The sequence below is a fragment of the Mesoplodon bidens genome, assembly GCF_964165515.1.
Source record: "Mesoplodon bidens genome assembly, chromosome: 2".
Classification (NCBI taxonomy): Eukaryota; Metazoa; Chordata; class Mammalia; order Artiodactyla; family Ziphiidae; genus Mesoplodon; species Mesoplodon bidens.
In genome coordinates, this window is record NC_138177.1 from 79,245,907 (window position 1) to 79,267,932 (window position 22,026).

Below are 22,026 nucleotides of genomic sequence, written 5' to 3' on the forward strand. Positions count from 1 at the left end.
TTAACTGTAAAAAGAAAACTATTTTTCCACATTTGTTACTTCCTATGAAGTGTCACTATATCACTATGAAAAAGATGGTTTCTTCCTTAGTTCAGCAAAATTTACTAAAAATGAGTACTGACCTTCAAATTGACAAAAGGTAACAATAACATCCATTGGACCCTCCCCCATCAGATCCTCAGTCTCTACCTACACTGCCTCATGTCAGAGTTTTCTGGAAGAAATAAACTCACTGCTTAGGACAATATGTTGTTTTATCATATTTCACATAGCACCTAGAAAACAATTTCAGCCACATCTACTCTTGTACCTCTCTATCTCTTCTTTCCAGTTGCTCAAAACAGACAAGGGACAAAGAATCAGAAATGGTCCTTCATCATTTAATCTTCCTGCCAAGTAAACGAAGAGAGCAATAGTCTGGAACACAGAAAAGGAAGGCATTTTTGACCATATTTCCACATGAGAAACAATGATAAAGTTCCCACAACCTTTTAGAGAACACTTACAATTGCATCAAAAATAATAAAACACAAACACAAATTGTTGTAGAAGACTTGCTTTACAAAAAACAAAAATAATATACAATCCTCCACACATTAGGAGAGTCACCCATTCCTAGAGTGAAATCAGGTAAGCCTCAATATGACTGCCAAAGAAATTTATGGTACTCAATTACATCAATAGTCAACAAGCAATGGTACTCAAAATTTATGTAACTGAACCTTTTATACAAAGGAAAACATCAGGAAAGACAATAGAAATCAGTGAAAACAATGCAAATGATGCACAAGGTCAGGAATGCTCTAAAAACATAAGGTAAGAAGTATCAAGACTTGACTGCAAAGAGGCCCAACCATGTGGTGGCCTCTTGCTGTTGTCCAGGATCTCCTAAGAGATGATGTTTTCCTTCCTCCCTCCATGTGCATTGATGGTGCACCTTCTATTTACTAGGCACTATTCTGAGCTCTGGTATATAATTAATAGTGAACAAAACAAACAAAACTCCTAGTTCTCCTGGGGCACACATTCTAGTGAGGAAAACAAACAATAATATAGCCTCATAAACTCAGGTCAGGGTCTAAACTAAAAATCTTTGTAAAGCCCAATAGCCTATTTTAGGATATGGCTATACACACTTTTGACCTTTTAAATTTTTCTTTAAAAGGTTGCTGTGATATATAGAGAAAATAGCACTCTTTTATAAAACAAAAAGTTTGAGGGCCCACCATCCCCAATGGCTGAACTGTTTCTTAGAAAAATCTATCCTAAGGATATAATCCAAAATCCTAAAAAAGCTATACAAGCCCAAAGCTGTTCACATAGAGGTTAATTTAAATATCACAAAAGAGGGGAACTCTCCATTCCTCATTTGTAGAACATTCAAGTAAATTATGATCAATTCTCTTGATGGACCATTATGCAGCCAATAGAAAATAATCACAGTGAAGAATATAAAATATAAAGAATATAAAATGGAAAATAACAATGACTATTAGATTAATAAAATGCAAACTATATGTGCACTATAATTTCAACCATGTAAAACACATATTGCTATTCATGATTATGGCTAGAGTGCTATGGTTATGGGTTTTAACTGATAATACATTAATTTCATAATGGAAATATTTTTCTTTTTTAACTACCCATGGCTTCCCAGCCCAGATTGTGCCCAGACAACCACCCAGTAAGTATTTACTGAATTAAAATCATTCTGTTTAGTTTTTGCTGAAGACGCTATTTAGAGAAAATTTATCTTTTATTATCTTAAACCAGTTATCTACAAATTTGGATTCACTAGCGGATTCTTCCCAACATTTAAGAAAGAAACAGTAACAACTCTATACAAACTCTTACATAAATCTGAAAAGGAAGGGATACTTCTCAACTCACTTTATGAAGCCAGATTTACCCCAATACCAAAACCATACAAAGACATTACTCAATGCAAAATTACACATATGCAAAAATTCTAAACAAAATTTTAATAAGATGAACTTGGAGGTGTGATTTTTAGGGCACTTAAAGTAGAGCTATATGAACAACCTGGGAAAGGCAAAGGACAAGTGGAATTTGCTGGCTCTGAATGAAGTCTGGGCGATTCCAATGTTCATGGCACAGGAGACTGCAAAGAGGGCTCTGTACCTGAGTACAAGAGTCCGTTAGCCTCCCTCCCAGAAACACTGGGAAACTTACCTTTGTTCCATAGCTCTCAGTTCAGGAATATACTAGAACCAGAATTATTGCCTGAGACACCTGAGGGTAATAAATGAGGTACCTGGGGCTACCATGCTCGGAGGTCATACTGTATCCTGAATAACCCCAAGATTGATGAGGTACACCTGGATTCGATTAAGGCGTCTCCAACATATGGCCAGCCTAGACTCTGAGCAGAACTGCTCCATCTGGATGTTTATGGATGTGAGGTTAGAGGGGGCAGGTTAAGATTCTAAAAGGATGAATGAGAACTTTACTCACTCTGTGGGTTCACTGATGAAACCTTTTTGGAATCAACAAACCTACAGTTCCATGGTTTCTGCTCAAGTTGCCTCTGCTGTGTATCCTGACTGCACTGACTTTCTTTGGTACTTTATAGATGAATAAACCTTGTGTGATGAACCCAAGGAGTATCTGTGTCTGGACTTTTCATCAATCCAAGCCTACCACTGACATCTGTCAACATGAGCTGTATTGGTGATTATCCTACTGGAAGCATCAATCTCAACATGCAACCTGCTAATCAATGCCCAAGGAAGCCACATCTAACTCTCCAGGTGTCTAGACTATATCCTACAATTAGATGGCCAAGGCATTTTGGAAAACACAGAGTATTTCCTTTGTACTTCTGTAGCATGGCAGAGAAATGGGAATTAGCCCCACCACTCACTGATGAAGAGAGACTAATATGAGAAATGATCCAGTTATCTTAACTAGATAAAATATTACTAAGGGGCTTCCCTGGTGGTGCAGTGGTTGAGAGTCCGCCTGCTGATGCAAGGGACACAGGTTCGTGCCCCAGTCCGGGAAGATCCCACATGCCGCGGAGCGGCTGGGCCTGTGAGCCATGGCTGCTGAGCCTGCGCGTCCGGAGCCTGTGCTCCACAACGGGAGAGGCCACAACACTGAGAGGCCTGCGTACCGCAAAAAAAAAAAAAAAAAAAAAAAAAAAAAAAAAAAATATATATATATATATATATATATATATATATATATATATATATATATTACTAAGGAGAGCAGAGTCAATTTGATTCCTAAGACAGGTATACTTGCTTTATATAGAGAAAAACCCTGCCCATTAATTGTAATTCTATATGTCAAGGGATAGATAAAATATAGGTAGTGACACAGTTCAAAACCATCCCCATGGGCTTCCCTGGTGGCGCAGTGGTTGGGAGTCCGCCTGCCGATGCAGGGGGCGCGGATTCGTGCTCCGGTCCGGGAAGATCCCACATGCCGTGGAGCAGCTGGGCCTGTGGGCCGTGGCCGCTGGGCTTGCGCATCTGGAGCCTGTGCTCTGTGGCGGGAGGGGCCACAGCAGTGAGAGGCCCGCATACCACAAAAAACAAAACAAAACAAAACAAACAAACAAAAAAAACCATCCCCATGATGAGAAAAGTCAAGTCCAAGGTCATGATATCTTAACAAAGGTTCAGGCATTTTTACCTCTTAGTATAAAAATACATACCAACAGCTGGCAGCTAAAGATAGTAATGAGTCATGAGGAGGTACTTCAGTAGAGGTGAACAGTACTTACTCCACAGTAACATACCTGGCAGGTCTTACCCAAGCCCATCTCATCTCCCAGTATGCAGCCATTCTGACAATGGAAGCGTTGGGCTAGCCAGTTGACTCCCTCCAGCTGATAAGGGCGTAGATGGATCCCTAGAAATAAAAAAAGCAGTAAGTCCAAAGAGCAGACATTTAAGCATACACACAGGCTATGCTTAAGACTTTGACTAAAGAACACAGCCTAAATTCCCATACCCCAAACCTTACTGGCCATATTCTTTGCTAAGAAGTTACAGATATGCAAATATTTGCTGACTTCCAAACTACTTTTTGAGCAGACTTAATCACCACTATAATCAAAGCTCTAAAACAGCCTGTCAGTGTTACAGGATCCACTTGACAGTTGAGGAAGTCAGTCTGGGATTTGGCCTCTAGACTGTCTGAGTCTCAGGCCAGTGTCCATTCTAGAAAATGAGGCTTTACTGATGCGATATAACATCAAACAACACATGGACTGTACATGTGTCTGCTTGCTTAATTGCAATGATGTAAATTTGCCCTCAGGTGCTAAAGAAAAAAATCAAAACAGGACTAGATTAAATCATGCTTCAATCAAGAAGCAGTGCTGGGCTCTTCCGGGGAAGATGGCGGAAGAGTAAGACACAGAGATCACCTTCCTCCCCACAGATACACCAGAAATACATCTACACGTGGAACAACTCCTACAGAACACCTACTGGATGCTGGCAGAAGACCTCAGACCCCCCAAAAGACAAGAAACTCCCCACGTACCTGGGTAGGGCAAAAGAAAAAATAAACAGAGACAAAAGGATAGGGATGGGACCTGCACCAGTGGGAGGGAGCTGTGAAGGAGGAAAGGTTTCCACACACTAGGAAGCCCCTTCGAGGGCAGAGACTGCGGGTGGCGGAGGGGGAAAGCTTCGGGGTCGCAAAGGAGAGCACAGCAACAGGGGTGCAGAGGGCAAGGTGGAGAGATTCCCGCACAGAGGATTGGTGCTGACCAGCACTCACCAGCCCGAGAGACTTGTCTGCTCACCCGCCGGGGTGGGTGGGGCTGGGAGCTGAGGCTCGGGCTTCGGTCCAAGCGCAGGGAGAGGACTGGGGTTGGCCGTGTGAACACAGCCTGCAGGGGGTTAGTGTGCCACGGCTAGCCGTGAGGGAGTCCGGGAAAAAGTCTGGACCTGCCGAAGACGCAACAGACTTTTCCTTCCCTCTTTGTTTCCTGGTGCACGAGGAGAGGGAATTAAGACTGCTGCTTAAAGGAGCTCCAGAGACGGGCACGAGCCGCGGCTAAAAGCGCGGACCCCAGAGACGGGCGTGGGACACTGGGGCTGCTGCTACCGCCGCCAAGAGGCCTGTGTGCGAGCGCAGGTCACTGTCCACAACCCCCTTCCGGGGAGCCTGTGCAGCCCGCCACTGCCGGGGTCCCGGAATCCAGGCACAGCTTCCCCGGGAGAGCGCACAGCGCGCCTCCGGCTGGTGCAACATCACGCTGGCCTCTGCCGCCGCAGGCTCGCCCTCCACTCCGTACCCCACCCTCCTCCCGGCCTGAGTGAGCCAGAGTCCTGGAAGCGGCTGCTCCTTTAACCCTGCCCTGTCTGAGCGAAGAACAGACGCCCTCCAGCGACCTACACGCAGAGGCAGGGCCAAATCCAAAGCTGAGACCCGGGAGCTGTGAGAATGAAGAAGAGAAAGGGAAATCTCTCCCAGCAGCCTCAGAAGCAGCAGATTAAAGCTCCACAATCAACTTGATGTACCCTGCATCTGTGGAATACATGAATAGACAACGAATCATCCCAAATTGAGAAGGTGGACTTTGAGAGCAAGATTTATGATTTTTTCCCCTTTTCCGCTTTTTGTGAGTGTGTATGTGTATGCTTCTGTGTGAGATTTTGTCTGTACAGCTGTGCTTCCACCATTTGTCCTAGGGTTCTATCCGCCCGTTGTTTTTTTTAAAATTTTTTTCTTAATAATTATTTTTTATTTAATCTTACTTTATTTTATTTTACTTTATCTTCTTTCTTTCTTTCTTTCTTTCCATCCTTCCCTCCTTTAGACAACAAATCATCCCAAATTGAGGAGGTAGACTCTGAGAGCAAGGTTTATGATTTTTTCCCCTTTTCCACTTTTTGTGAGTGTGTATGTGATGCTTCTGTGTGAGATTTTGTCTGTATAGCTTTGCTTCCACAATTTGTCCCAGGGTTCTATCCGTCCTTTTTTTTTTTTCTTAATAATTATTTTTATTTTAATAACATTATTATACTTTATTTTATTTTACTTTATCTTCTTTCTTTTTTCCTTCCTTCCCTCCTCCCTTCCCTCCTTCCTCCCTCCTTTCTTTCTTTCTTTCTTTCTACTTCTACTAATTCTTTCTTTCTACTTTTTCTCCTTTTTATTCTGAGCCATGTGGATGAAAGGCTCTTGGTGCTGCAGCCAGGAGTCAGTGCTGTGCCTCTGGGGTGGGAGAGCCAACTTCAGGACACTGGTCCACAAGAGACCTCCCAGCTCCACATAATATCAAATGGCAAAAATCTCCCAGGGATCTCCATCTCAACACCAACACCCAGCTTCACTCAACGACCAGCAAGCTACAGTGCTGGACACCCTATGCTAAACAGCTAGCAAGACAGGAACACAACCCCACCCATTAGCAGAGAGGCTGCCTAAAATCATAAGGCTACAGACACCCCAAAACACACCAACAAACGTGGACCTGCCCACCAGAAAGACAAGATCCAGCCTCATCCACCAGCACACAGGCACTAGTCCCCTCCACCCGGAAGCCTACACAACCCACTGAACCAACCTTAGCCACTGGGGACAGACACCAAAAACAACGGGAACTACGAACCTGCAGCCTGCGAAAAGGAGACCCCAAACACAGTAAGATAAGCAAAATGAGAAGACAGAAAAACACACAGCAGAGCAAGGAGCAAGATAAAAACCCACCACCTAACAAATAAAGAGGAAATAGACAATCTACCTGAAAAAGAATTCAGAATAATGATAGTAAAGATGATCCAAAATCTTGGAAATAGAATAGAAAAAATGCAGGAAACATTTAACAAGGACCTAGAAGAACTAAAGATGAAACAAGCAACTATGAACAACACAATAAATGAAATTAAAAATACTCTAGATGGGATCAACAGCAGAATAACTGAGGCAGAAGAACGGATAAGTGAGGTGGAAGGTAAAATAGTGGAAATAACTACTGCAGAGCAGAATAAAGAAAAGAGAATGAAAAGAACTGAGGACAGTCTCAGAGACCTCTGGGACAACATTAAACGCACCAACATTCGAATTATAGGGGTTCCAGAAGAAGAAGAGAAAAAGAAAGGGACTGAGAAAATATTTGAAAAGATTATAGTTGAAAACTTCCCTAATATGGGAAAGGAAATAGTTAATCAAGTCCAGGAGGCACAGAGAGTCCCATACAGAATAAATCCAAGGAGAAATACGCCAAGACACATATTAATCAAACTGTCAAAAATTAAATACAAAGAAAACATATTAAAAGCAGCAAGGGAAAAACAACAAATAACACACAAGGGAATCCCCATAAGGTTAACAGCTGATCTTTCAGCAGAAACTCTGCAAGCCAGAAGGGACTGGCAGGACATATTTAAAGTGATGAAGGAGAAAAACCTGCAACCAAGATTACGCTACCCAGCAGGATCTCATTCAGATTTGATGGAGAAATTAAAACCTTTACAGACAAGCAAAAGCTGAGAGAGTTCAGCACCACCAAAACAGCTTTACAACAAATGCTAAAGGAACTTCTCTAGGCAAGAAACACAAGAGAAGGAAAAGACCTACAATAACGAACCCCAAACAATTAAGAATATGGGAATAGGAACATACATATCAATAATTACCTTAAATGTAAATGGACTCAATGCTCCCACCAAAAGACACAGATTGGCTGGATACAAAAACAAGATACAAAAACAAGACCCATATATATGCTGTCTACAAGAGACCCACTTCAGACCTAGAGACACATACAGACTGAAAGTAAGGGGATGGAAAAAGATATTCCATGCCAATGGAAACCAAAAGAAAGCTGGAGTAGCAATTCTCGTATCAGACAAAATAGACTTTAAAATAAAGACTATTACAAGAGGCCTTTCTCACCTTTTGAGATGGCCCACACTCTGTCTGTGGAGTGTGTTTCTCTCTAAATAAATCCACTTATTACCTACCACTTTGTCTCTCACTGAATTCTTTCTGCGATAAAACATCGTTAAGTCATTCATTAAGTCCTGAAACCAGGTGTGTGATCTCAGTTGGAAGACTGTGGGTTTTGGCCGGTTTCAAGTCCCAGCTGCATGGGTTTGAGTCCCAATCAGGGTTTTGGCTGAGTTTGAGTCCTGGCTGCATGGGTTCCAGTCTCAATCAGGGTTTTGGCCAGGTTTGAGTCCCGGCCGTGTGGGTTCAAGTCCCAGTCAGGGCTTAGGCTGGGTTCAAGTCCCAGCATGTGAGTTCAAGTCCCAATCTGAAGTGCACGGTTTCAGCTGGCGACCACCAAGGGACAGTGGTAAGGTAAGAAAATGTTGAGAGTTAAGTCTTGGTCCTAAAGAGGCCAGTAGGATGCCATGAGCCAGGCATACAGGGGAAGATGCTCTGCCAACGTCTGCTCATTTTTGACTGGTGGGTCAACCCCGTATACTTATGCACATCCAACAGCAGGTCCAAGACAGGATTGTTCATCTCTATACTCTTCTCCTTGACTCTGAGGTTTTTCTTCTTCTTCTTGTATTCTTGTTCATTCCTGCTCTATTTCTTTCTTTCTTCTATTAAACCCAGAAGATCTGTGTGACCACCAAAGTGGACTTTTTATTGCTTTTACTCCCCTCCCTCTGACCCTTACAAGTGCTTACCCTTTATTCCCAACTTATAGCTAGACCAACTCCCACCCATCATCAACACAATTGGGGACGTCTTCTGTGCCATTTCTTTGTGAATTTTTGGGCACTAACACCTGGTTGGGAGACTACCTTGGAAGGGTTAGCATTTAAAATTGTAAGTGCAAATCTTGACTAAATTGCATGGTGGATTTTGACTTAAGAGTGGAATTTTGGATAGCTCAGGAGTTAGAGACATTACCTCAGGCTTGTTTGAAATGTGTCAGGCTGCATCAGTCCCAACCAATACCCCTCTGGGCCATTTACTCCAGGATTAGGAAAGATATGGACAACAGGAATTAAAAGGAAAAAACTTAGTAGGTTAGGTAATCAGGTTTGGCCACAATATGAGTTAGGATATTTAAAATGGAGTGAAGTACCCTATGTTCAAATTTTCATGGGCTTGTATCTACGCAATGGAACCCAAAAGGAATTTAAGGTGTGTGTAGCTCGGGAGGAATAACTCTAGGAAGGATACAGAGGACATTTTAACTGACTCACCAAAAAAAAAAAAAAACACATTAAATAAAGACTAATACAAGAGACAAAGAAGGACACTACATAATGATCAAGGGATCGTTCCAAGAAGAAAATATAACAATTGTAAATATTTATGCACCCAACATAGGAGCACCTCAATACATAAGGCAAATACTAACAGCCATAAAAGGAGAAATCGACAGTAACACATTCACAGTAGGGGACTTTAACACCGCACTTTCACCAATGGACAGATCATCCAAAATGAAAATAAATAAGGAAACACAAGCTTTAAATGATACATTAAACAAGATGGACTTAATTGATATTTATAGGACATTCCATCCAAAAACAACAGAACACACATTTTTCTCAAGTGCTCATGGAACATTCTCCAGGATAGATCATATCTTGGGTCACAAATCAAGCCTTGGTAAATTTAAGAAAATTGAAGTTGTGTCAAGTATCTTTTCCGACCACAACGCTATGAGACTAGATATCAATTACAGGAAAAGATCTGTAAAAAATACAAACACATGGAGGCTAAACAATACACTACTTAATAACGAAGTGATCACTGAAGAAATCAAAGAGAAAATAAAAAAATACCTAGAAACAAATGACAATGGAGACACGATGACCCAAAACCTATGGGGTGCAGCAAAAGCGGTTCTAAGAGAGAAGTTTATAGCAATACAATCCCACCTTAAGGAACAGGAAACTTCTCTAATAAACAACCTGACCTTGCACCTAAAGCAATTAGAGAAAGAAGAACAAAAAAACCCCCAAAGTTAGCAGAAGGAAAGAAATCATAAAAATCAGATCAGAAATAAATGAAAAAGAAATGAAGGAAACGATAGCAAAGATCAATAAAACTAAAGGCTGGATCTTTGAGAAGATAAACAAAATTGATAATCCATTAGCCAGACTCATCAAGAAAAAAAGGGAGAACACTCAAATCAATAGAATTAGAAATGTAAAAGGAGTAACAACTGACACTGCAGAAATACAAAAGATCATGAGAGATTTCTACAAGCAACTCAATGCCAATAAAATGGACAACCTGGAAGAAATGGAGAAATTCTTAGAAATGCACAACCTGCCAAGACTGAATCAGGAAGAAATAGAAAATATGAACAGACCAATCACAAGCACTGAAATTGAAACTGTGATTAAAAATCTTCCAACAAACAAAAGCCCAGGACCAGATGGCTTCACAGGAGAATTCTATCAAACATTTAGAGAAGAGCTAACACCTATCCTTCTCAAACTCTTGCAAAATATAGAAGAGGGAGGAACACTCCCAAACTCATTCTACGAGGCCACCATCATCCTGATACCAAAACCAGACAAGGATGTCACAAAGAAAAAAAAACTACAGGCCAATATCACTGATGAACATAGATGTAAAAATCCTCAACAAAATACTAGCAAACAGAATCCAACAGCACATTGAAAGGATCATACACCATGATCAAGTGGGGTTTATTCCAGGAATGCAAGGATTCTTCAATATACACAAATCAATCAACGTGATACACCATATTAACAAACTGAAGGAAAAAACCATATGATCATCTCAATAGATGCAGAGAAAGCTTTCGACAAAATTCAATACCCATTTATAATAAAAACCCTGCAGAAAGTAGGCATAGAGGGAACCTTCCTCAACATAATAAAGGCCATATATGACAAACCCACAGCCAACATTGTCCTCAGTGGTGAAAAACTGAAACCATTTACACTAAAATCAGAAACAAGACAAGGCTGCCCACTCTCACCACTCCTATTCAACATAGTTTTGGAAGTTTTAGCCACAGCAATCAGAGAAGAAAAGGAAATAAAAGGAATCCAAATCAGAAAACAAGAAGTAAAGCTGTCACTGTTTGCAGATGACATGATACTATACATAGAGAATCCTAAAGATGCTACCAGAAAACTACAGAGCTAATCAATGAATTTGGTAAAGTAGCAGGATACAAAATTAATGCACAGAAATCTCTGGCATTCCTGTACACTAATGATGAAAAATCTGAAGGTGAAATCAAGAAAACACTCCTATTTACCAGTGCAACAAAAAGAATAAAATATCTAGGAATAAACCTACCTAAGGAGACAAAAGACCTGTATGCAGAAAATTATAAGACACTGATGAAAGAAATTAAAGATGATACAAATAGATGGAGAGATATACCATGTTTTTGGATTGGAAGAATCAACATTGTGAAAATGACTCTACTACCCAAAGCAATCTACAGATTCAATGCAATCCCTATCAAACGACCACTGGCATTTTTCATAGAGCTAGAACAAAAAATGTCACAATTTGTATGGAAACACAAAAGACCCCGAATAGCCAAAGCAATCTTGAGAACGAAAAATGGAGCTGGAGGAATCAGGCTCCCTGACTTCAGACTATATTACAAAGCTACAGTAATCAAGACAGTATGGTACTGGCACAAAAACAGAAAGATAGATCAATGGAACAGTATAGAAAGCCCAGAGACAAACCCATGCACATATGGTCACCTTATCTTTGATAAAGGAGGCAGGAATGTACAGTGGAGAAAGGACAGCCTCTTCATTAAGTGGTGCTGGGAAAACTGGACAGGGACATGTAAAAGTATGAGATTAGATCACTCCCTAACACCATACACAAAAATAAGCTCAAAATGGATTAAAGACCTAAATGTAAGGCCAGAAACTATCAAACTCTTAGAGGAAAACATAGGCAGAACACTCTATGACATAAATCACAGCAAGATCCTTTTTAACCCACCTCCTAGAGAAATGGAAATAAAAACAAAAATAAACAAATGGGACCTAATGAAACTTCAAAGCTTTTGCACAGCAAAGGAAACCATAAACAAGACCAAAACACAACCCTCAGAATGGGAGAAAATATTTGCAAATGAAGCAATTGACAAAGGATTAATCTCCAAAATTTATAAGCAGCTCATGCAGCTCAATAACAAAAAAACAAACAACCCAATCCAGAAATGGGCAGAAGACCTAAATAGACATTTCTCCAAAGAAGATATACAGACTGCCAACAAACACATGAAAGAATGCTCAACATCATTAATCATTAGAGAAATGCAAATCAAAACTGCAATGAGATATCATCTCACACCTGTCAGAATGGCCATCATCAAAAAATCTAGAAACAATAAATGCTGGAGAGGGTGTGGAGAAAAGGGAACACTCTTGCACTGCTGGTGGGAATGTGAATTGGTACAGCCACGATGGAGAACAGTATGGAGGTTCCTTAAAAAACTACAAATAGAACTACCATATGACCCAGCAATCCCATTACTGGGCATATACCCTGAGAAAACCATAATTCAAAAAGAGTCATGTACCAAAATGTTCACTGCAGCTCTATTTACAATAGCCAGGAGATGGAAACAACCTAAGTGCCCATCATCGGATGAATGGGTAAAGAAGATGTGGCACATATATACAATGGAATATTACTCAGACATAAAAATAAACGAAATTGAGCTATTTGTAATGAGGTGGATAGACCTAGAGTCTGTCATACAGAGTGAAGTAAGTCAGAAAGAGAAAGACAAATACCGTATGCTAACACATATCTATGGAATTTAAGAAAAAAAAGTGTCATGAAGAACCTAGGGGTAAAACAGGAATAAAGACACAGACCTACTTGAGAATGGACTTGAGGATATGGGGAGGGGGAAGCGTAAGCTGTGACAAAGCAAGAGAGAGGCATGGACATATATACACTACCAAACGTAAGGTAGATAGCTAGTGGGAAGCAGCCGCATAGCACAGGGAGATCAGATTGGTGCTTTGTGACCGCCTGGAGGAGTGGGATGGGGAGGGTGGGAGGGAGGGAGATGCATGAGGGAAGGGATATGGGAACAGATGTATATGTATAACTGATTCACTTTGTTATAAAGCAGAAACTAACACACCATTGTGAAGCAATTATACTCCAATAAAGTTGTAAAAAAAAAAAAAAAAGCAGGCTGTTAAGAATGGAAACAACCTTACATAGAAGGTGTTTTAACAGTGCACAGGGACAACAGAAAATGTCTGAAATCCACATAGAGCTTCTGCCGTTTCTCTTTCCTCTCTCTCTCTTGAAAATAAAATCCAATTTCAGAGAACAGCCATATCTTTGGGAGACGGAAGACCCCAAACATACTTTATAGAAAAACTATTAACAAAAGTAAAACTCTGGTTTGATCTCATGACATTTAAAAAGAAACTAAACAATATATAATTGTAGAACATTGAAAAGATTAACAAATTATTTTTATTAAGCACTTACTAAGTACCACAGAGAGCAGTAAACACTGTACATAAGTTACCCCATTTAATGCTGATAATGATCCCATGTACTAGGTATTATCCACATATTGTACGTTAGAAAATTCAGAAAATCAAAGAAAATTAAAATGTGAAATCGGGAGACTTCTGCTATTGGGAAGATGGAGATGTTCTTTTCCCCATTCCTCTTGCTAATATAACTAAAAATCCTGAATATTACAAAGAAAATGAACATAATAAGATGACTCTGAAAAGGTGGGGTGAAGAAGGCAGACTGGTTAGTAACCTCGGGACCCAGTAAACAACACAGTGATGAGTTCCCTGGGTTTCTTTTTGCCTCATATATCCAGACTTAGAGGTGAAGAAATTGGCCACCCAGAAATACCAATGGACATAGAAAGAAAAACAAAAAAAGCCCACAAAAGCCTACTCCCACTAGCCAAAGGAAAGGGGCAGCCTAGAGAGACAGAAAATGTAAACTTTTAGACAATAACCACTCCAGTTAAGCCAAACACCATACGGAAAAAAACGTGGCCCACCCACATCAGCAAAGGCCAAATGGGAAACTACACCTCCACCCTCAAGAGGTTGTAATGAAGTTCCCCAACATCCCCAGCAGGAAGGTACCAGAGAGGGCTAGGTAGGGAGCCAGCATTTTCATCCCCACTCACCAATAATGAGGCCATCCCCACTCCATTTCTCCCTCCCATGCAGGTCAATGGAGACCACATAGTGAGCCTGGACTTCTACCCCTACTAGATCTTATGAGCCCCCTCCCCAACTACCCCTAGAAATGGTGTCAAAGGAGGTCCAGTGGAGACTCAGGATTTTTATCACTGCCTAGAGGTAATGAGACCACCCCTACCAGTGTCAGTGGGGACCAAGTTGGGAGCCGGTACTCTCATTCTCACCCAGAAGTAAGGAGGAACCCCCTCCCTATCACCAGGTAACAAGAGAAGCTCAGAGGGGGAGCCTGACTTCTATTTCCACCTGGTAGTAACAAAGCAGCAACCCCCCTTCCCCTGCCAGAGCAGCATGAAACAGACAACTGAACAGAAGGTTTAAATAAGATCCTGAGTCTCAAAACATAAGACAAAAATTTCCAGGTTTCAATAAAAAAGATCATACATTATACCAAGAACCAGGAAGGTTTCAAACTGAATGAAAAAAGATAATCCACAGATGCCAACATCCAGATGACACAGATGTTACACTTATTTTAAAGCAGCAATGATAAAAATGCTTCAACAAGCAACCATGAACATGCTTAAAACAACTGAAAAAATAGAAAGCCTCAGTAAAGAAAGTCTCAGCAAAGAAAAAGAAGATATTTAAAAATACAATAACCAAAGTAAAAAGCTCAGAGAATGTACTTGATAGCAGAATGGAGAGAAGAAAGAATCAGTGAACTGTAAGACAGAACCATAGAAATTACTCAACCTGAACAATGGAGAGAAAACAGACTGAAAACAAATGAACAGAGCTTCAGGGAACTGCAAGTCTCTAACAAAAGAACTACATTCATTCATTGACATCCTAGAAAGAGATAAGAAACAGGACAGGGCTAAAAAAGAGTACTCACAAAAATGGGTGAAAACTTCCCACATTTGGCAAAAGACCTACAGATTCAAGGTGAATGAACTTCAAACATAATAAAAGAATAAATCCAAAGAAATATACACCAAGACACATCATAATTAACTTCCTAAAGACAAAGAAAATGTCTTGAAAGCAGCCAGAGAAAAATGACATAAGTTACCTAGAGGGGAAAAACCAGGAGGCCATTACCCCAGCTGTCAGCTCCAGGACCCTAGTGCCTCAGCTGCAAACCGTGCCAGCAAAGTGGATGCTCAGTACCCTACCCAACCCCACTGAGGTTAAGAGTTACGGCCAAAAGAAATGTAGAAAATTTAAATCCCTCAGGGACTGCAGCCTTTCTCCCTCACTTTCCTCTTCCAAATCTTCCACAGTCATCTGCTAGGTGGAAGTCAAGTCATATGCACAACACAACTCCAGGCAAGTCTCGGAAATGTAGTCTTTTTCTTTCTAACCTCTAGGAGGCAGTAAGGCATGCTTCGGGGTTGGGGAAGAAATAAATTTGAGGGACTTCCCTGGTGGCACAGTGGATAAGCCCCCGCGCTCACACTGCAGGGGGCCCAGGTTCAATCCCTGGTCAGGGCACTAGATCCCACATGCATGCCACAACTAAGGAGCCCACCTGCCACAACTAAGACTTGGTGTGGGACTTCCGTGGTGGCACAGTGGTCAAGAATCCGCCTGCCAATACAGCAGACATAGGTTCCAAGCCCTGGTCCGGGAAAATCCCACATGCCACAGAGCAGCTAAGCATGTGCGCCACAACTTCTGAGCCTGCGCTCTAAAGCCTGCAAGCCACAACTACTGAGTCCACATGCCACAACAACTGAAGCCTGTGCGCCTAGAGCCTGTGCTCTGCAACAAGAGAAGCCACCGCAATGAGAAGCCTGCGCATTGCAACGAGGTGTAGCCCCTGCTCACTGCAACTGCAGAAAACCCGCACGCAGCAACGGAGAGCGAGCATAGACACAAATGAATGAATGAATTAATCAATGAATGAATAAATAAAATAAAATAAACTCCAAATGGATTAAAGACCTAAATGTAAGACCGGACACTACAAAACTCCTAAAGGAAAACATAGGAAGAACACTCTTGGACATGGATCACAGCAAGATCTTTTTTGACCCACCTACTATAGTAATGCAAATAAAAACAAAAATAAACAAATGGGACCTAATGAAACTTAAAAGCTTTTGTATAGCAAAGGAAACCATAAAAAAAAAATGATAACCCTCAGAATGGGAGAGAACATTTGCAAATGAATCAACAAAGTATTAATCTCCAAAATATACAAGCAGCTCATGCAGCTCAATATCAAAAAAAACAAATAACCCAATGAAAAAATGAGCCGAAGACCTGAATAGACATTTCTGCAAAGAAGACATACAGATGGCCAAGAGGTACATGAAAACATGCTCAACATCACTAATTATTAGAGAAAGGCAAATCAAAACTACAATGAGGCATCACCTTACACCGGTTAGAATGGCCGTCATCAGAAAATCTACAAATAATAAACGTTGGAGAGGGTGTGGAGAAAAGGGAACCCTCTTCCACTGTTGGTGGGAATGTAAATTGATACAGTCACTATGGAGAACAGTATGGAGGTTCCTTAAAAAACTAACAATAGAATTATCATATGACCCAGCAATCCCATTACTGGGCATATACCCTGAGAAAACGATAATTCAAAAAGACACATGGGGCTTCCCTGGTGGCGCAGTGGTTGGGAATCCACCTGCTGATGCAGGGGACACGGGTTCGTGCCCCAGTCAGGGAAGATCCCACATGCCGCAGAGCGGCTGGGCCCATGAGCCATGGCCGCTGAGCCTGTGCGTCCAGAGCCTGTGCTCCACAATGGGAGAGGCCACAATGGTGAGAGGGCCGCGTACTGAAAAAAAAAAAAAAAAAAAAAAAAAAAAGACACATGCACCCCAATGTTAATTGCAGCACTATTTACAAGTCATGGAAGCAACCTAAATGTCCATCGACAGACGAATGGATAAAGAAGATGTGGTACATATACACAATGGAATATTATTTAGTCATAAAAAGGAACGAAATTGGTTCATTTGTAGAGGTGTGGATGGACCTAGACACTGTCATACAGAGTGAAGTAAGAAAGAGAAAAACAAATATCGTACATTAATGCATATTTGTGGAATCTAGAAAGATGGTACAGATGAACCGGTCTGCAAGGCAGAAATAGAGACACAGATGTAGGGAACAAACGTATGGACACCAAGGAGGGAAAGGGGCGGGGGGGTTGGATGAATTGGGAGGTTGGGATTAACGTATACACACTAATATGTATAAAATAGATAACTAATGAGAACCTACTATATAGCACAGGGAACTCCACTTTGCTGTACAGTAGAAACTAACACAACGTTGGAAAACTACTATACTCCAATTTAAAAAAAATTCATAGCAATAATAAATATTTGGTTCCAAGTATATTTTTTAGTATTATTTAAAATAGCAAAAAAAGAACCTAAATACCTAAATAGAGTGGCTGGCTAAATTACAGCACATTCATACACTGAAATAGTCTGTACCTAATAAATATGATATTGAAGAAGACTAAATGATAATAAGGAAAAAAATTATAGTTTCCAAAAAGTATGTACATGAAACCCCATTTTTGCACTTCTCCCTCAGTCCCGGCTCCACCCTGGAAAAGAAAGAAAAAAAGAAATTACATACACACATATGCATGCACAGACCAAGGACTGGCAGGATAGATAATAAGATATTAACAGTAATAGGATTATGTATATTACTGTTTTTTCTTTATGCATAAAACATTACCCTAAATGATTTACAGAGAACATGTACTACTTCTGTCAATCAGAGGGAAAAAAAAGCATTAACCATGTTTAACCAACTCACAAAGAATAGTTTCTAAGAATATTAATTTTTTCTGGCAAATAGAAATAGGAATTTCAAGTTATAAGATTAAATGGTTATTCCTCTGAGTATACCTATCTTCTAATTTTTTCTTTCCCCCCACTATCCACTTATCCATGCCCACCACCAAGCTTCCACATTTGTCTATTTACTTCTTCATTCACTCACTCTAATTCATCCAGGCAAACTTGCAACCTCTTATCTATCTCCTCAATTTCACTATAGTAACAGCACTGGTCCATGTGTATATTTCTCCAAGTGTATTACTGACAGTCCAGTATCAATGTGCACATTAGAACAAGCCTTCTCTCACACATAGTATCATACCCAAAAACACATGCAAGGAAATAGGCAAACACAAATAATCATGTATAAACTTTGGCTCTGGGCTTCCCTGGTGGCGCAATGATTGAGAGTCCGCCTGCCGATGCAGGGGACACGGGTTCGTGCCCCGGTCCGGGAGAATCCCACATGCCGCGGAGCGGCTGGGCCCGTGAGCCATGGCCACTGAGCCTGCGTGTCCGGAGCCTGTGCTCCGCAACGGGAGAGGTCTCAACAGTGAGAGGCCCGCGTACCGCAAAACAAAAACAAAAACAAACTTTGGCTCTATAAACATATAAACTTTACACCAAACTTAAAAGCATCAGTCTGTAAATTCATATTTAAATTGGATACATACTCCTTACAGACACAGAGATACCATTTTCATAGATTCAGAGCCTCAAGAAGGGAGAGTTCTTTCTCTTCCATGTCTGTATCCTATCCATTTATCTCTTCCCATCCCTCTTCTCAGTTGGACATAGAACGGCCCCTTTTGTTTCATTCATAACAAAACTTCACCCGTCCTTCGTATTTGGCACACAGTATGAGTTCAATAGATACTTGTTTATATTTTTGAAATCACTCAGAGACTCCAATCTAGAAACTCTAGGAGAGCAGGGCCCACATTTGTATCCTTATCTCTGCACCTAACATCTTGTAGCATGTGGCTCTCAGTAGCACTCAATAAATAATATATCATTATTATTGATCCAAGAGTAAGACAGTTAAGGCACAGCACTGCGTTCCCCATTTTATAAATAAAACGAGTATGGGAGAGGTTAGGTGGTGAGTCAAGAGCAGGCCGGGAAATAGGACTGGGTCTCTCCATCCTGTGACCTCCATCCAGAGATGCGGTCTGCCCCCCTGCCTGCAGACCTCAGGGGGATGCAAGTTTTCGCGCTTCGAAGTTTCTAGGGAAAGGCTACTATAAATAAAATAGCTACATGCAGTAATGAGTTTATGAACTTTGCTTAGCTGCATACTTCAAATTATAGCGTTGAGGGAGAATTAACCAGTGGAGTATTATCAAAGAAATGCGCGCGCACGGTAAACGAAGAAGAAAAGTGAAGCTTGGATCAGAGTTCTGATAGTTTTACACAAGCAACTAGTTAAACCCCCCAAGCCAGGCCTCCAAACCCACCGGAACAGAAATTTTAAACCCACACCTTTGGGGCGCCAGGACGCCCTCCGCTTCTTCAGAGAGGACGGTCCTACCTTCCGAAAAGGGGCCTCACCAAGTTCCCCCTCCACAGGGCCAGCGTGCCGGGTGGCGGGGGCCGCGGGCGGGCCTCGCTTCCCTGCCGGGAAACACATTCTTCCCGCGTCCGCGAGCCCTGCGCGCTGCGCAGGCGGGGTAAGGGCTACCTGGCCCCAGGCGGGGTTCCTCTCCGCCCAGCCCCACCGCAGGGGCGAGAAGGGAAGGCCCTGTTGTCCGCAGGTTAAAAACCCACAAGACGGTCCACCCGCGGCACCGCCGGACTGTTCCTGGCGCCGGGTCCCGGGCCGGGAGAGGAGAGTCCCGAAGAGTCGCGCGGCGTAGCCGGAAGTTCCCCCGTGGCCACTGACCTGTCAGGCCCCACTGCTGCAAGTCCTGCTCCTGCACCCGCGCCCGCGCCGCCTCGACTCGGCTCTCGCCCTGAAGAGTCTGTAGAAAGCCGGGCATGCCGCCCTCGCGGGTCGCAGCGCCCTCACGCTCCATCAAGGCACGGCGAGGCTCCGCCCTGCGCCGCCCCGCGCGCTTCCTTCCCGACGTTCGCGGCCTAACCCCCGGGCGCCGCCGCCGCCAGAGGGCGCGTCCGGCGCTGAGGTTTGGGCGCGGAGAGTGCCGGAAGGTATCCTACCCGCTGTTGAGGAGCGCTTGCAGCCGGGTGCGCGTGGGGCCGCTCGATTCTCGCAGCTTATGCCCTCTCTAGGCGACTGATGACCTGAAACGCTCGTCACTCACTTATTATTTAATCAACATTGACTGTCATGTGCCAGGTGCTCTGCTGGGCTCTGGGGTTATAGCATTCAGTAAGACATCGTCTCTGCCCCTCAGCAATTCACAGCAAGATTGTAAAGTTCAGTTTACACGAGTAATAAATTGGCTTGGGCCCTGAAATCCTCTTACTCCCTGTTGTCTGTAGGGTGGAACTTCTGAATGGTAGAAAATTAAAATCATGAAAGATGTCGTTGCCACACTGGGTTTCTTAAGTGAATTATGGGGAGCAAATTGAAGCGCTGTGTTAGATTGTGAATCACCATGACTCAACATAAACTTTAAGTGGATTTAAGATGTAGTGATTTATGATTAGTCGTATACCACTAATACAAATATTATGATAACAACCAAATACCTGCATTTATTGATGCGTTAGAGTTGCTGTTTCATTTAATCCTCCCGATAACCCTATAAATAGGTAGCATAATTGTTCCTACATCACAGTTGAAGAAACTGTGACTTGGAGTGGTAGTTGACAAAGCTGGAACAGTAACCATGTTATTCTCTGGGTAATGTCATAAGAATACTGAATTCCTATTTAGGTTAAATCTTGGTGCTTCCACCTTCAGTAAACACAGATTAAAGTTGCACTCCCCACATCTTCACCCCCTTTAAATAAAGGGGGGAACTTAGCTACAAAGGAGATGTCTTCAGGTTTGTTTATTCATAAAAACTCAAACAAAGCACTGTTTGTGAAGCTAGCTTTGTGTCTTGAGTCATTCTGTAAATACTGACTGAACATCTACTATGTGCCAAGCACTCTTTTGGCACTGGAGATAGAGGCCACTGATCTCATCTGTAGAACATTTAAGTAAATTATACTTATATTCAGTTTATAGTTTAAGCTTATATTTCAAAAGGAGGAGACAAGTAATAAGCAAGTAAAATCAGGTAGTGATCAACGTTAAGGTGAAAGAGAAAGTCACTTAATGGGGCTACACTGATATCCTACCCGGGTATTTTCTCAAAACCTTAACATAGACTTGTGCCCTTTGCTGGCTTCTCTGGAGGGGCTTCTGTCCTATGTGGCTGCTCCTGAGTGGCGTTTGCATCCTGGTCTCTGTGTTTGACTTATTTCTTCCCCTCTAGGCTCTGTGGGTAGACTTATCCACTAAAGCAGCAATATCAACTACCTGCAGCTCAAACAAAAGGGTGTTCATTATTTTTAACTTAAAGTACATTTGTTTTTGTATAATACCAGAGATAGGATACTAGCTATAAGCTAAGTGTTCTGTTGGTATATTTAGTCTGGCATCTAAAACACAGCTAGGTAAATGTATAAAGGTAACTGAGAGACTCCAAGTCAGCTAGTTGAGATGATGCCTATAAGTCTACTCTGAATGCTGTATGAAAAGTCTATAGAAGAGAGCAGAGTGGAAGCAGGGAGACCAGTTAGGAGACTGTTGCAGGTGTCTGGGCAAGAGAGGATAGTTGTTGGGTCACTGTGGTGGCATTGGAGTGGTGAGAGGTGGTAACATACTAGATATTTTTTAAAGGTAGAGCCGGACTTCCCTGGTGGCGCAGTGGTTGAGAGTCCGCCTGCCGATGCAGGGGACGCGAGTTCGTGCCCCAGTCCGGGAAGATTCCACATGCCGCTCCGCGGCTGGGCCCGTGAGCCATGGCCGCTGAGCCTGTGCGTCTGGAGCCTGTGCTCCGCAACGGGAGAGGCCACAACAGTGAGAGGCCCGCATACCGAAAAAAAAAAAAAAAAAAAAAAAGGTAGAGCCTATAAAATACACTGATTCAGGGACTTCCCTGGTGGCGCAGTGGTTAAGAATC

General features: G+C 42.1%; 1 protein-coding gene across 3 annotated transcripts in view; it reads right to left on the bottom strand.

Annotated features, from left to right (window-relative positions):
- Positions 1-20,026, bottom strand: part of CHD1L (chromodomain helicase DNA binding protein 1 like) — a 61,196-nt gene extending 41,170 nt beyond the window's left edge. The window contains exons 1-3 of one of the 3 annotated variants that reach the window (XM_081224706.1): positions 19,833-20,026; positions 3,773-3,885; positions 311-417 (exon numbers count right to left, since the gene is read on the bottom strand). In XM_081224706.1, coding sequence (XP_081080832.1) covers positions 311-417; positions 3,773-3,885; positions 19,833-19,965 — 353 coding nt within the window. In that variant the 5' untranslated portion in view covers positions 19,966-20,026. Of the gene's footprint in view, positions 1-310; positions 418-3,772; positions 3,886-19,432; positions 19,671-19,832 lie in introns of those variants that run through there. The other 2 variants (XM_081224707.1, XM_081224705.1) reach the window with 2 other exon arrangements.
- Positions 20,027-22,026: the final 2,000 nt, after the last annotated feature.